The sequence below is a fragment of the Rhinolophus ferrumequinum genome, chromosome 12, assembly GCF_004115265.2.
Source record: "Rhinolophus ferrumequinum isolate MPI-CBG mRhiFer1 chromosome 12, mRhiFer1_v1.p, whole genome shotgun sequence".
In the NCBI taxonomy this organism is placed as follows: domain Eukaryota; kingdom Metazoa; phylum Chordata; class Mammalia; order Chiroptera; family Rhinolophidae; genus Rhinolophus; species Rhinolophus ferrumequinum.
The window spans coordinates 38,434,397-38,446,826 of record NC_046295.1 but is presented as its reverse complement, the minus strand read 5'-3'; the positions used below and the strand labels follow the sequence as shown (position 1 = coordinate 38,446,826).

Here is a 12,430-nt window from a genome sequence, read left to right as displayed (position 1 = left end):
TTTTTTGCTGGGTGCTTTGAAAAGATTCAGTGTTTTAACTATTACAAACTAGTGGAGCCCTGTGTTTCATTTCTGAATTGCCTGCCTACATAGTAATACCTTCCCTCTCTTGAACTTCCTCCTGCAACGTCTCCTTTCTGATCTCCACCTCAGGTCTAGCTTGTTTGTCTCTTAACTCCATTTCTTGAGTAGAACATTTGGTGCTTTCCCAGTTTACGACGCTTTGCTGGAAGTCAATTTCTAGGGATTTTACAGGTTGGCCAAAAAAACAGTTTGTTCAGAACAGTGACGCCAGGGCCGAGACTAGCAGCTAGACCACAGTTTCCAGACTGCACCACCACCCGTGACCTTGAGCGAGCGCCGCCTGCCCAGCTCCTTCCGGGTGGCTTCAGGGCAATGCTCAGACTAGACTTTGGAACCGAAAGGGGGTGGAAGGGAGTGGGGCGGGGGGGGGGGTGGCTTCCTAAGCAGACTAAAACATCCAGAAGCTATAAGGAAGTTCTTTTTCTTCTACTCGAGGCGAATCCTGGTAATTCTTGAGAGGTGGGAACGGGGTGGTCAGAAGAGTAAGGATGAAAGGGCTCCAGACAAAGCGTGAGAACTCAGATGGCGAAAAGCGAGCATGAGTGAGAAAATCGGAAGGAGGGAGGCCGAGGGCCCACAATCAGGTTAAAAATAGAAACGCATCCTCCGCAGGACTCGCTCTTTCCAGCTCCACCCTAGGGCCGGAGCCGGGCCAGTGACTCGGCTCCGTGAGATGGCAGCGCGGTCACACTCCTCCCCTCCTCGCGGACCGGGTGACTGGGGGCGGGGGCGGGGCGTCGGGCAGGGGACGTCACCGCGCTCCCCACCGCCGCCGTAGGGGTTTTCGCTGACGCACAGACCCCGCCCCCTCACTGTCCAAGCGCGCAGCGGAGAGGAAGCGTCAGTCGGCGGACCGCGGACCAGGCTGCTTTTCAGTTGGGAGCTCGCTCGTTCCCGGGAGCCACGCAGCCTCATCAGCGGTGGCAGAAGCGACGGAGAGCGCCATCAGCGGGCCCTCGCGGCGCCCAGCCCTCGCTGCGCGCGCCCCATTTGCCCTCGGACTCGGCCTTACCCGCCGCCGGCGGAGACGTGAGGCGACGACGGCAAGCGCCCCAAGCAGCGTTAGCCTCGGCGGCCTCCGGTCCTCCCTCCGCCTCCTCCTCTGCCCCCCCTCGCTTCCCTCCTCCCACTTCCCGAGCTCCGGCGTGTCCAGGCCACGCTTGGTGCTGCTGCAGGAACAAAGAAGGACCCCGCGGCGGCGGAGGTAGCACCACCCTCGCCTGTGGCCCCTACCTGCTTCCCGCCCGCGGCGGCGACTCCAGGGCGTCGGGCTAGCTCATCCACAGACCTCGGCTCGGTCCCACCGCGCCGGCGTCGCGCGCAAGCCTGACTTCTGCACTCCAGCCCACGCACGGTAAGTGGTGGGAAGCTGGGGGAGGGTGCCTGACTGCTCGTGCTGGGTCGGGGGGTGGGAGTGGGGGGGGCCTGATCGCCACGGAACTTAGGCGCAGCCCGAGCGGGCCGCGGATGGCGGCGTCCGGGGGAGGGGAGCCAACCCGCCAGCTCAGGAAGCACAAAGACGGAGGCGTCATCCTGTCGTCGTGGCCCGAGGCCCGGCTCCCTGCGCCCTGGCTCCCTCGCTCCAGCGCAGTCAGGGAAACAATACCCCTCGTGCGGCCTCCGGGCTTCGGGCCCCGGGTCTGCCTCGCGTTGGTCCCGCCCGCCCTCGGCGGCGGCGCCCGGCGTGGGCAGCTCAACCCGTAGAGACAAAGAGGCGGTGGCGGCGGCCGCACCCCCGGCCCCCGCTCGCCGCGCCCCCCAGCTCTCCACCTCCTCCTCCGGGAGCCGTTCGGGGCCGGGGGTCGACGCAGGGACGGCAGAGTGGGGGACTGGCCTGTCCTGCGGATCTGCTGTTACGCATGACTCAGTGGTTTTTGGAGAAGGCCCTGCTGGGCTTGCCAGAGTGAGGCCTGTGCTTGGCGCGGGGCACGAGGGTAGGATGGGGGGACCAGTGGGACCCGAACTTGTTCTAAAATTACCTGGGACGTGGGTGAGGGGTGCTTCTCTGTGGTCATGTTTTAGTTTTCCCAGCGTCGCTGCTTTTCTCGCCCAAGATCCCTTTCATAAAAGAAACGGAACACCTTGCCCTTTGTTCCGTGCATTTAGGCTGATGAACGTGAAATTCTTTGCCCTCTTTCAGCTCACTCCTTGGAGCTGTTTGGGGGAAAGGCCCGGGTTATCTTTATTGATTGAATGCCTCCTGAGAATCTGGTCTAAGGACACACTAGTGTAAAGTAGTATATAGGTTATAGAGCCCCTGTTTCTAAACCTGGTTTTCAGGTAATTGACAGGCTTTAAAAAAACGAAATGATTTTCATTGTACTCATTTTTAAAAAGTGGGATTTCAGAACAATTTGAATTAGTAAAAATAAGTGCAATTTTATCTTTTAAGTTTTTTCTTAAAGGTACACCAAGAGGGATTTTGTTGTTGTTTTGTTTTTCCCTATTTTCTATCAGGCCTGATATTAAGCCTGGAAAGGAGCTTTTGAAAAATCACACTAATCTACTCCATTTGGCAGGGGGATCCGAGATATGGAGAGTAAGGACTTACCCAAGGTCACTCGTTTAGTTAGAGGTAGATTAGAGGCTAGAACTCTGGGGTCAACTCCAGGTGAGTGGGCATTCTAAACATCTTTAAACATTGTGTACACCTGGAATAACTAAATCCCATAGCTGTAAAAAGCCTTTTTTTAATTATATTTGAGGCTGGAGAATTTTTCAGTGCATGCCCAGGTTTTTGGGGGTTTTTTTGTTTGTTTTTTAAGCTATGAATTAGGAAACCAAAACTATAAAAATAAACATTTCAGCTATACCTGATAGAGCTGGCACGTGAATGCTCAAGTTTCTATCAACTTTAAAAGTACTGAATAGTAATGGTACTGCATGTCTCCAAAATACTGCCAAGTAGTAAAGAACCACAGTACCTAAGGGCAACTCCCACCCGTACCCCCCAAAAATTTGCCACTAAACATGAGGATTCTTCCTGTCGTGATGCTCTCTACTGTGCTTGGTTTTTATAAACAGCCCTGACCATTTTGCCTTCATGAGTGATTAATGAAGCTTGCATCTTCTAGATTGAATTTGAGATTGTTCTCTAACCCTCCCTACATTTGAAAAAACTGTAACAGCTTTAATGGCATCTTTCTGTCTTGTTTTCTTCATATATTAAATGCATGAAGGCCGCATCCCTCGTTCTTGTGGTTGTGTAGGAGTTGGCAAGCTCTGGGATATAAATAGAAGCTGATTTCAGAGGCCCCTGTTGACTAGGCTTTATGTGAGAGCCTCCATCTAGCTCAGCCTGTCACATTGCAGCCTTGTGACAGGCTGAAGCCCTGGCCCATGTGATCTGAGCTTCTGAGAAATATTAAGGCAAGCTGTGCACATGTAATGGCATTTAAAAGCTGGCTTTCTAGGGTGGAAGGCACTCTGCAAGATGAGAAGCGATGTAAAAGAATAAAGTCCCGGGGTCTCAGTTGAAGGCTGTTGATAGTGATTTGAAGGTAGATGTGTTTTCTGAAGAAGGAAAGATGGAGTACTCTGCATGTCGAAGTGGGTGAAATCATTGGAAGAGAAAGAACTCGCCCATTTAATTTATATAAAACAAGATTTTAAGAATTAGATTAATGTTAATAATGTTTGTTGGCTCATTTGCTTTTAAAGTTACTGTCAGTTGACACCGGAAGTTGGTATAGAAAGTGTGAGCTAGCATAATTCTTAAGCTGGGTTCAATCAGGGAATGGCCCAACTTTTTGTTCAGGATAAAGATTTACACACTTTGCGTTGTGGGTATGCAAATAAATACATAATGTATTATTTGAAGCCCTTTTTGCACGTATGCTCAAATTTTTAAAAACCCAGCTGAAAGTATTTATTAATAAACTTCACAAGTGATTTTGAAATGTTTACACTACTCTGCTCTAAAATGAGTCAGCTAAATTCCACTTACTATTTAAAGAGACAGTGTCAGCTAAATGAGTACTGTTTGAGGTTGTGGATCTTGGTCACTCCATACAAGCTTGATAGGCTTGAAATATTTTCAAGCTTGAAAATGGTGCCTTTTTTGCTAACAAAAGTAAAGATTACTGTCATTTAACTGGGGAATAATTGTCAGGATGCTGGCCAGGTCAAAATTGATTAGTCTTCTTCCATCCTTTTTATAATTTTATTAATAAAAATTGCTAATACTTGCTACAACAGTGTTTTTAATAACTCACTAAAGAGTGTATTCTATGTGTGGTAGCTGGAAAAGGCTATATAAAATTCCAGAAGATGACAAGCTCTAGCTTGAAGTACTTTTCCTGCACTTACTTGAAATGTTAACTTAATAAATCGTAACTGACCTCCATTATCAAAATTAAGGTACATTTAAATGACAGTGACCACAAGTTAGAGCAAATGATATTTTGATAAAATACTCTCAAATATACTTCTGTACATTCATACATATTTTAAGATGACATGGAAACCCTCACATTTTTCTTAAATGTGTATTTTCTCTTAACTCAGAGGAAAATTTAGCAAACTATTACTATGTTTGTGCTACTTTTAACAAGGCTCTGGAAAAGGAAGAGTATTCTTGCTGTATGAAGTTCTTTCTGGTAGCCTAGCATTAAATATTAACCATTACTAAAGGTTGTGTATTTATATTGCTTTGCTTTCTTTTATTGAAATAGAGCTTAAAATGGTTTCATTTTCTGGTATGAGGAAGAGAAGCGCTTGTTAAAAGTTTAATAGATAGAGCCTTTGGCTGATAATTTGTGCTTTACAGGTTTCTAGACACTGACTTTAAAGTTGCCAGACCCAGATTTCACACCTCAAATGTAGAACATAAAAGCTTAAGCAGCTGACCCCTGAATTCTTAAAGAGCTTCACTTGTTGGTGCCAAGGTAACAGGAAAGGCTAGATGATCTATACCAGCCCTCTCTTCAGTGGGCTATAAAGGTGTTGCAACGTTTTAAAAGCACAGATGCTCTGCCCCATAGCAGAATTGTTGAATTACTAGTGGGGCCCAAGTATGTTCGGGTATTAGTTTTAAGAAAGTTTTAGGGCTGCATCAAATATACATCCAGTTAAAAGAACCACTAATAGAGCTCCAGAGTCAGTAATTATGATTATTGTAGGGTTTTTTTCCATTTGCAAGTTCCGTTTAATATATTTTTAACTAATGTGCAGGAGAGCAGAAAGTGACTTTAAAGATATCAATTGCCCAAATTTATTTAAACATAATTCTGATATCAGGCAGAGTGACCTGTTCAGAAATTAAAACAATAGTGACAGGTACAATAATACATTTTAGTGTTTAACGGTAGAACTTTTTGTCCTAAAGAATGTTTTGTCAAGCTAAAACACAATTCCTTTCATCGCCTTTGTTTTATAAAGGCAACGAAATATTCATAATGGGCCTTTGTTTAGAAACAGACTTGGTGTTTAAAATAACAAAGGTATGCTGGTGACCAATATACTAACTTAGTGATTTTATTTTGGTTGCATGTTAGTTTCTAAAATTTTGTTTCTGTTTTTTTTTTTTTCTTTCTAGCAGAAAAATATGGCTCAGGAGACTAACCAGACCCCAGGGCCCATGCTGTGTAGTACAGGATGTGGCTTTTATGGAAATCCTAGAACAAATGGAATGTGTTCTGTTTGCTATAAAGAACATCTTCAGAGGCAGCAGAATAGTGGCAGAATGAGCCCAATGGGTAAGTTGTTTCCAAGGAAAAACCGGTTTGAAGAACTGGTGAACAGAAAACATAGAGCCAAGAATTGGGGCCTAAGACTGAGAATCAATGCTGAAAGCCCAAGGAGAGAAGACCTGAGAAAAGCTTGAAATTAAAGCAACGGCCCAAGTACTTGGCATAACTACATCAGAAATGAATGACTATCTACAAACATCTTTTAGCTTTTTCATTTACTTTTTGAGGTTTTGTTTCATACTTGTATTCACTGGATATGACTTTTTAATGCATATTTTTGTTTGGATACTCGCTTAAGTATAGGATTCAGGAGCACAGCGAAAGTGCTTAGATCACTAACCTAGTTAAATGCAAGTATTTGTTACTTACTGGTCTTGATACTCAGTGTAGTATTGCTTTGTTTCTTACAAATCCTTTTTTTAAATAGGGACAACTAGTGGTTCCAACAGTCCTACCTCAGATTCTGCATCTGTACAAAGAGCAGACGCTAGTTTAAACAACTGTGAAGGTGCTGCTGGCAGCACATCTGAAAAATCAAGGTAAGATTGAGCATTTCAGGGTTTTTATGATAACACAAGAAGGAAATAAAAATATCTGTGCTATCTATACAATTATAATTATGAATGTTACTATATAATAAGGATGTTAATATATCAGATGCCCTTGGTTTTGTATGAGTTGCACAGTCAGGGATTTCAGTATCTTCATATATGATCTTGTAGGTCATTGAGTAAAGATACATAGTGTAATGTGCTCCATAACACCCCCAAAGATGCTGTGTTGAGAATGCTGTGCTTTTATTTACTTATAATTGAGGTTTAGGGACTGTAGAGAGAGCGGCTTCACAGACTGTACTGTAATGCCACACAGGCCTTTTGGCAAAACTGACCCCTTTTGCCCTTAAACAAATTACAGGCACAGCTCAAAAATCCTAGTTGGCTATTAAAAAAAGTGACTTATACAGATACGCAGCCTTGAATTGATGAGCCATTTATTAAGTTGCTTTCTTCATTCTCAACCATTTGTGCTGGGCATCCAATATCTTTTTAAAATTTTAGATTATTTAGCTCCATTTCATCATGTTGGAAATAATACATAAAGTTGAACTGACAACTTATCTCGCAAAGAAGTACCCTTAACATCTTTAAAAATGTTTGCTTGAACTCAAATAGAAATGTGCCTGTGGCTGCCTTGCCTGTAACTCAGCAAATGACAGAAATGAGCATTTCAAGAGAGGACAAAATAACTACCCCGAAAACAGAGGTGTCAGAGCCAGGTATGCTTTTTGTTTCATACTAGTTCAGTTCTGGACTTGGTAGTATGAGAAAGGGTTGGTGGGGGGATTCTTTCCTTCCCATTGAAGGACCAGAGAGAGAGAGAGAGCTATAAAATGCAGGCCAAGAAAGAACCACTATCTTTAAAGAGTGTAAAATAGTCACTCTTTACTCTCTCCTTTCTTCTCTCTCCCTCCCAGCCCCCCAATACGCCACACCTACAAATCAACAAAGTTTATAAGCTGGAGGCTGGAAGTGTTAAGAATTCAATGAACTTAAAAGGTTTGCCATCATATTTTAAAGGTGTCTAAATCATTAGAGAAGCTATCGTTCACAAACCTAGAAATTCTATAGATGAAATTTCAAAGCTATGAAGAACCATTTTATAATCAAAAGCAGTAACTATTCAGTTTTGATGTCAATATTGCAGAATATATTCAAGCAACAGAACATATTGAACATTAAAGTAAACTTTCAAGTTGAACTGTAGGAACCCATATTTTGTGGGAGCTTAAAACTCAATATGGGAAGATATTTTTGGTTTTCATTAGGTAGTGACTTTGAGTCTTTGCTTAACTTACGCAGTGCAACCAGAGGTGCTCTAATGTGCCAGAAAACTGACTTGTTTGAATGACCTGTGCTAGGCCTACAACAAGGAGCCATGTACTCTGTGGTGCATATTGTTTATTTTTGATCAATTCATTATTTCCTGAATGGAACACAATATGAAACTTTATTGTGAGGAAATAAGTGTCAGTGGATATATAATCTGCTTTGGAGGCTTGATTTTGCTAACATCATATAGCTAAGCATAGGTGAACTAGATCAATCTTGTGAAGTTTAGGTGAAAATTTTTAAGTTGGGCAGGTGAATCCATTTTTGGTATTTTGAAATGAGTTCATCCTTCTGAAAAACTGACCAAATTAGTATGTATGTATGTGAGGCTTTTGTTCTGTTCTTTGTTTTTTTACACAAAATTACTCTGACCTTGGAACAGTACCTTTTGGGTTAGATCTGTAGCCAGTCCTCACATTTATTATTTTTTGGTAGGCATTCTGTAGTTCACTGCTGCTTTGCCTTTTCTGTATCATTTTTCTTTTCTTAACCCCTTAAGAACCACTGTTGGGTTTTCAGGTGTGGCCAAGGAAATGGCTGTCACCCCTCCCCGCTCCTCAGCTATTCCCAAAGATTACTGTTTACCCTCATACCATCAGGAAAAAATTATACTGAGGTTGTCATAGTAGATTTTTACCATAAGTAATAGGTAGAATATTCTGTTAGTCTGGATATATTACTAATGCAAATGAGTTACAAATTTGGGGAGAATTTTAAGAGTAAGTTGGCTTGCTTTTTAAAGTTTGGGTTTATACGAATATTGCCGGCCTATTTAGGCAGTAATTTTAGCATTGCATACATTAGTTTTACATACATTGCTGTTCTTGGGGTGTGGATTAATATTAAAACTCAGTTTATAGTGCTTCTGGTATAGCTGAATTTTATAAAAATAGAATTAAATTTGGTGTTTTGTTTTTAAGTAACTAGTAGTAACATGGGCTTTAATCCAGTAGTCTGTAATTTTACTCTCATAGTGATACATTTTGATGTCATGTGTGAACTAAAACTTGAAGCCCTAAGGAGGTGAAACAGACTTCTTAATGTACATCATATCTCTGAATTCCAGACCCATTTCAGATCAGTATCACAAAGTAAATGAAGGCTGTGCTTCAAAAATTCTTGTTTTGCCTTTAGAATCCTTAGTGGTTTACAATCAAAACTTCCCAAGTACTTACATTGTCCTAAAGATATTTGCTAATCTTTCAAAAGAAACTGTTTAAAAAAATCTTTTAGATTTTCTACGTAAGACAATATAAAGTACTCTTTAAAATGGCAAAATAATTATTGTGAATTTTTTAGGATCTGAAACTAGTGATTAATGATCTGGGTTTTGCTTGTCAAAATCTGCCGGTTTTATCTAAACAGTCTTTTCTGTCAGTGTAAAACGAAAATGACTTCTTTTTTTATAGTCAAGTACCTTATAAGTTGGCAACTTTATTTGCTGAGTAGTAATGAATTTGAACAGCCCTCCTAATTAAGACGTTAACATTTAGGCACTTGCAATATGGAAAAACTGAGCATTTGAACATCTCTTTAAAAACTTAGAATTAGGATTTTGTTTCTCAGTACAATCTGTTAAGAATGAGTTCAAAGGAATTTGAGTACAGTGATCATTTTACAAAATTTAGAGGAGCTAATGGTATTAATTGTCAATAAATTCTCAGACGTTAAAGTGCTGATATTAAAGTATAAGGTTCCATTTAAAGTACATGTTTTTAAGAAAGGCTTCTTAAACATTTTCACTAAGAATCTTACTGTTTCTTCTAAAAAAATTTTTTTTACTTAGATAATTGTCAGCCAGTGAACTCTTGACAAATTTCTAATTTTTACCCTTGTTTTTCAGTTGTCACTCAGCCCAGTCCCTCAGTTTCTCAGCCCAGTACTTCTCAAAGTGAAGAAAAAGCTCCTGAGTTACCTAAACCAAAGAAGAACAGATGTTTCATGTGCAGAAAGAAAGTTGGCCTTACAGGTATTACAGAACACATTATACATGTATGTTTTATGGCTAGGGTTCAACAAGGATCTCCTTAGAGTTACTCCCTAAGGGGCTGGTGGGTCTTAAACATAAAACATGCCCGACTTTCAGGAAAAAAAAGTTTCTAGTGTGGACTAGAAAGGGGGATAGTGGGAAGAAGCTGAATTTGATATCCATTTGTCTCCCTAATTACATGAAACCCTTTATGAACTTCAGACCTTGTGAATTCCTTTCCTTTATTGGACTGATAAAAATTCATCCCTTTTGATTCTTTCCTTTGTTCTCCTGGGGAAAAGGTAGCTGAACCTGAACAGTAAGCACCTACTTTGAGCCAGGCACAAAATAATCTAGATACCTTTTGTTTCCTTTAAATCTCAAAACTTTATGGTTGTGTTTCCCTGGGTTTCACTTGAGGAAACATTACCCAGTTAACATGGTAGGAGTAGGATTTGAATCTAGATCAGTCTGATTCCAGAGCCTGGAATTTCTGCCCTGTATTATATCTGCAGCAGTTTATGGAAGGACAGTTATTTCAATTTCTCACATGTCAAAGGATGTTTAAAAGCTCTTTCACAATTTAAAGTGATAGACTCTTGTCTCTCATGTTGCAAAGAGCCATGAAAATCTGGTTCCTTTTCTATAGTGACTAAAGCTTTTTTTTTTCCGTTTTAACTACTGCAAGTTCCCAAGTGACTCTGCTTCCTCTCATGTGTGCAGGGTTTGACTGCCGATGTGGAAATTTGTTTTGTGGACTTCACCGTTACTCTGACAAGCACAACTGTCCATATGATTACAAAGCAGAAGCTGCAGCAAAAATCAGAAAAGAGAATCCAGTTGTTGTGGCTGAAAAAATCCAGAGAATATAAATTACTACTTGTGAAGAGACTGAAACTTTGTTTTTATTTTAATATATCGTAGGAAAACATTAAAGAGCAGATGCATGGCCATTTTCCTTTGATGTTCTCCAGAGTTTTACTTTATACTTGTCTGTCTTATAATTGATATTTTAGGATGTTTGGGTGTTTGTTACAGGCAGAATTGGATAGATACAGCCCTACAAATGTATATGCCCTCCCTTGAATAAAATTGGATGAAAATCTGCACAGGAAATTGAGTTATACAGATAAATGGGACAAAATTTAGTTCCCACGTGCCAAACAAAATACAAGAAATCTCTGCATGTTTGCAGCATATCTGCCTTTTGGGAATGTAATCAAGGTATAATCTTTGGCTAGTGTTATGTGCCTGTATTTTTTTAAAAAATGGTACACCAGAAAAGGACTGGCAGTCTACTTCTACCATAGTTAAACTTCACCCTGTTAATTTCCACAACATGTTCTTTGGAAGCAGGAAGAAGGCTATAAAGAGGATCAGACCTTTCCGTGAAACCAGTATTTGGTGCCATATGTAAGCCTGGCTCATTGCTCTTCTAAAAGCTGTCAAATAAGACATTCTATGAAAGGTAAACATCGCAACTGGTTATCATAAGAGTAAAACCATCAAGCAACAGGGTCTTGAGCTACCATTGAAGCTTATTGTGCTGGCCTGCACCAGAAGACGTCTGCATCACTCTCATTGCTAAAAATGTTGTGTAGCACAGAACTGCACTAGGATTAATTTGTTTACAAGAAGAAATTAAAACTCTACGTTTGGTTTTCACATACAGCGGCTCTATTGAATAACATGCATCTGAATTTTAAGTTGCAAAGGTATCTATCTGAACAGTTAATTTTTCATGTGCATCTTTTGTTGAATGTTTTGGTTCAAGAAAGAATGTTTAAAGCTTTTTTTTAAAAGACTTCAGTTCTTAATGTAACTACCCTTCTGCATGGAAAAATCATAATCAACATGGCTGCAGTAGACTTCTTAGTGGTATCCAGCACCACTTGCAGAGGGCTGCTTTATCATATTAATTGTACTTGGATGTAGGACTCTAGTGTTCTTGGGTGTATTGCATGGGCTGCATTATCTACAGCATTGTACAATAACAACTAGAAGAGGCAGTATACTTCACTGACGCTTGTCTGGTAATATCACTTCTGTGTTATAATGGAAGGTTTTCTGTGATGTATGAAACTTGTGTTTTTTATATATAAATGAGTATAGTTAGATTAGTGTTGTGGTAATGCCTGTTTTCATCTGTAAATAAGTATGTACACGAGGCACTACTTCTGATTTATTGCAGTGTTCAGTCCTAGTTTTTACTTTTATTCTTAAAGCATTCACAGTTTTGCTTTTCAATTTTATGTACCTTAGTTCGGAGTTAGATCTGCGGATGTGTACAGATAGTTCATATTTATGTATTGCACATAATCATGCTATCCAGCATTGATGCTATATTGTATTATGTAAATAATAAAAGCCATGTACAGAGGGAAACTTCCACTTGTTCATTGGGTTTTTAAGTCATAGTTAGAAATCCTGTAGGGGGATAATTAGAAAATGGATACAAAGAAAACTTTCTAGTTGCATATGTAGACTTTGCATGGCTATTTTGTAATATTTTTTTTCCATTGCCATCCCTGAAGTGTGTTCAAGTGAGAACCATGAGGTGAGTTTTGTGAAACATCTTCAAGTGCGGTACATACTAGGTAATTTGTTTTTGAATAAATGAATAGGCACTTTTAGGATCGAGACAATCTTAGCACTTAAGAGAAAGAAATGAAATTTGAACAATTATGGCTTATCTGCCTTTTTTTTGCTTTGCTTTCTAGATGATACTTTAGGCTTGATGATTTGTGTACAAAAACAGGCATACTTTTGTTTTTTTGTGTGTTGTGTAGAGATGGGTA

At 40.6% G+C, this 12,430-nt stretch overlaps 1 protein-coding gene across 2 annotated transcripts; it reads left to right on the top strand.

Moving 5' to 3' along the window:
* Window positions 1-882: 882 nt before the first annotated feature.
* ZFAND5 (zinc finger AN1-type containing 5) lies at window positions 883-12,017 on the top strand. Of its 2 annotated transcripts, none has more exons than XM_033123060.1 (6): window positions 883-1,438; window positions 5,624-5,780; window positions 6,202-6,313; window positions 6,947-7,050; window positions 9,507-9,632; window positions 10,356-12,017. In XM_033123060.1, exons 2-6 carry the CDS (start codon window positions 5,630-5,632, stop codon window positions 10,502-10,504), a joined length of 642 nt encoding a protein of 213 aa, XP_032978951.1. In that variant the 5' UTR covers window positions 883-1,438; window positions 5,624-5,629; the 3' UTR covers window positions 10,505-12,017. The 2 variants fall into 2 exon arrangements, with proteins under 2 accessions (XP_032978951.1, XP_032978950.1); XM_033123059.1 differs by having other exon boundaries at window positions 5,621-5,780.
* The last annotated feature ends 413 nt before the right edge of the window (window positions 12,018-12,430 follow it).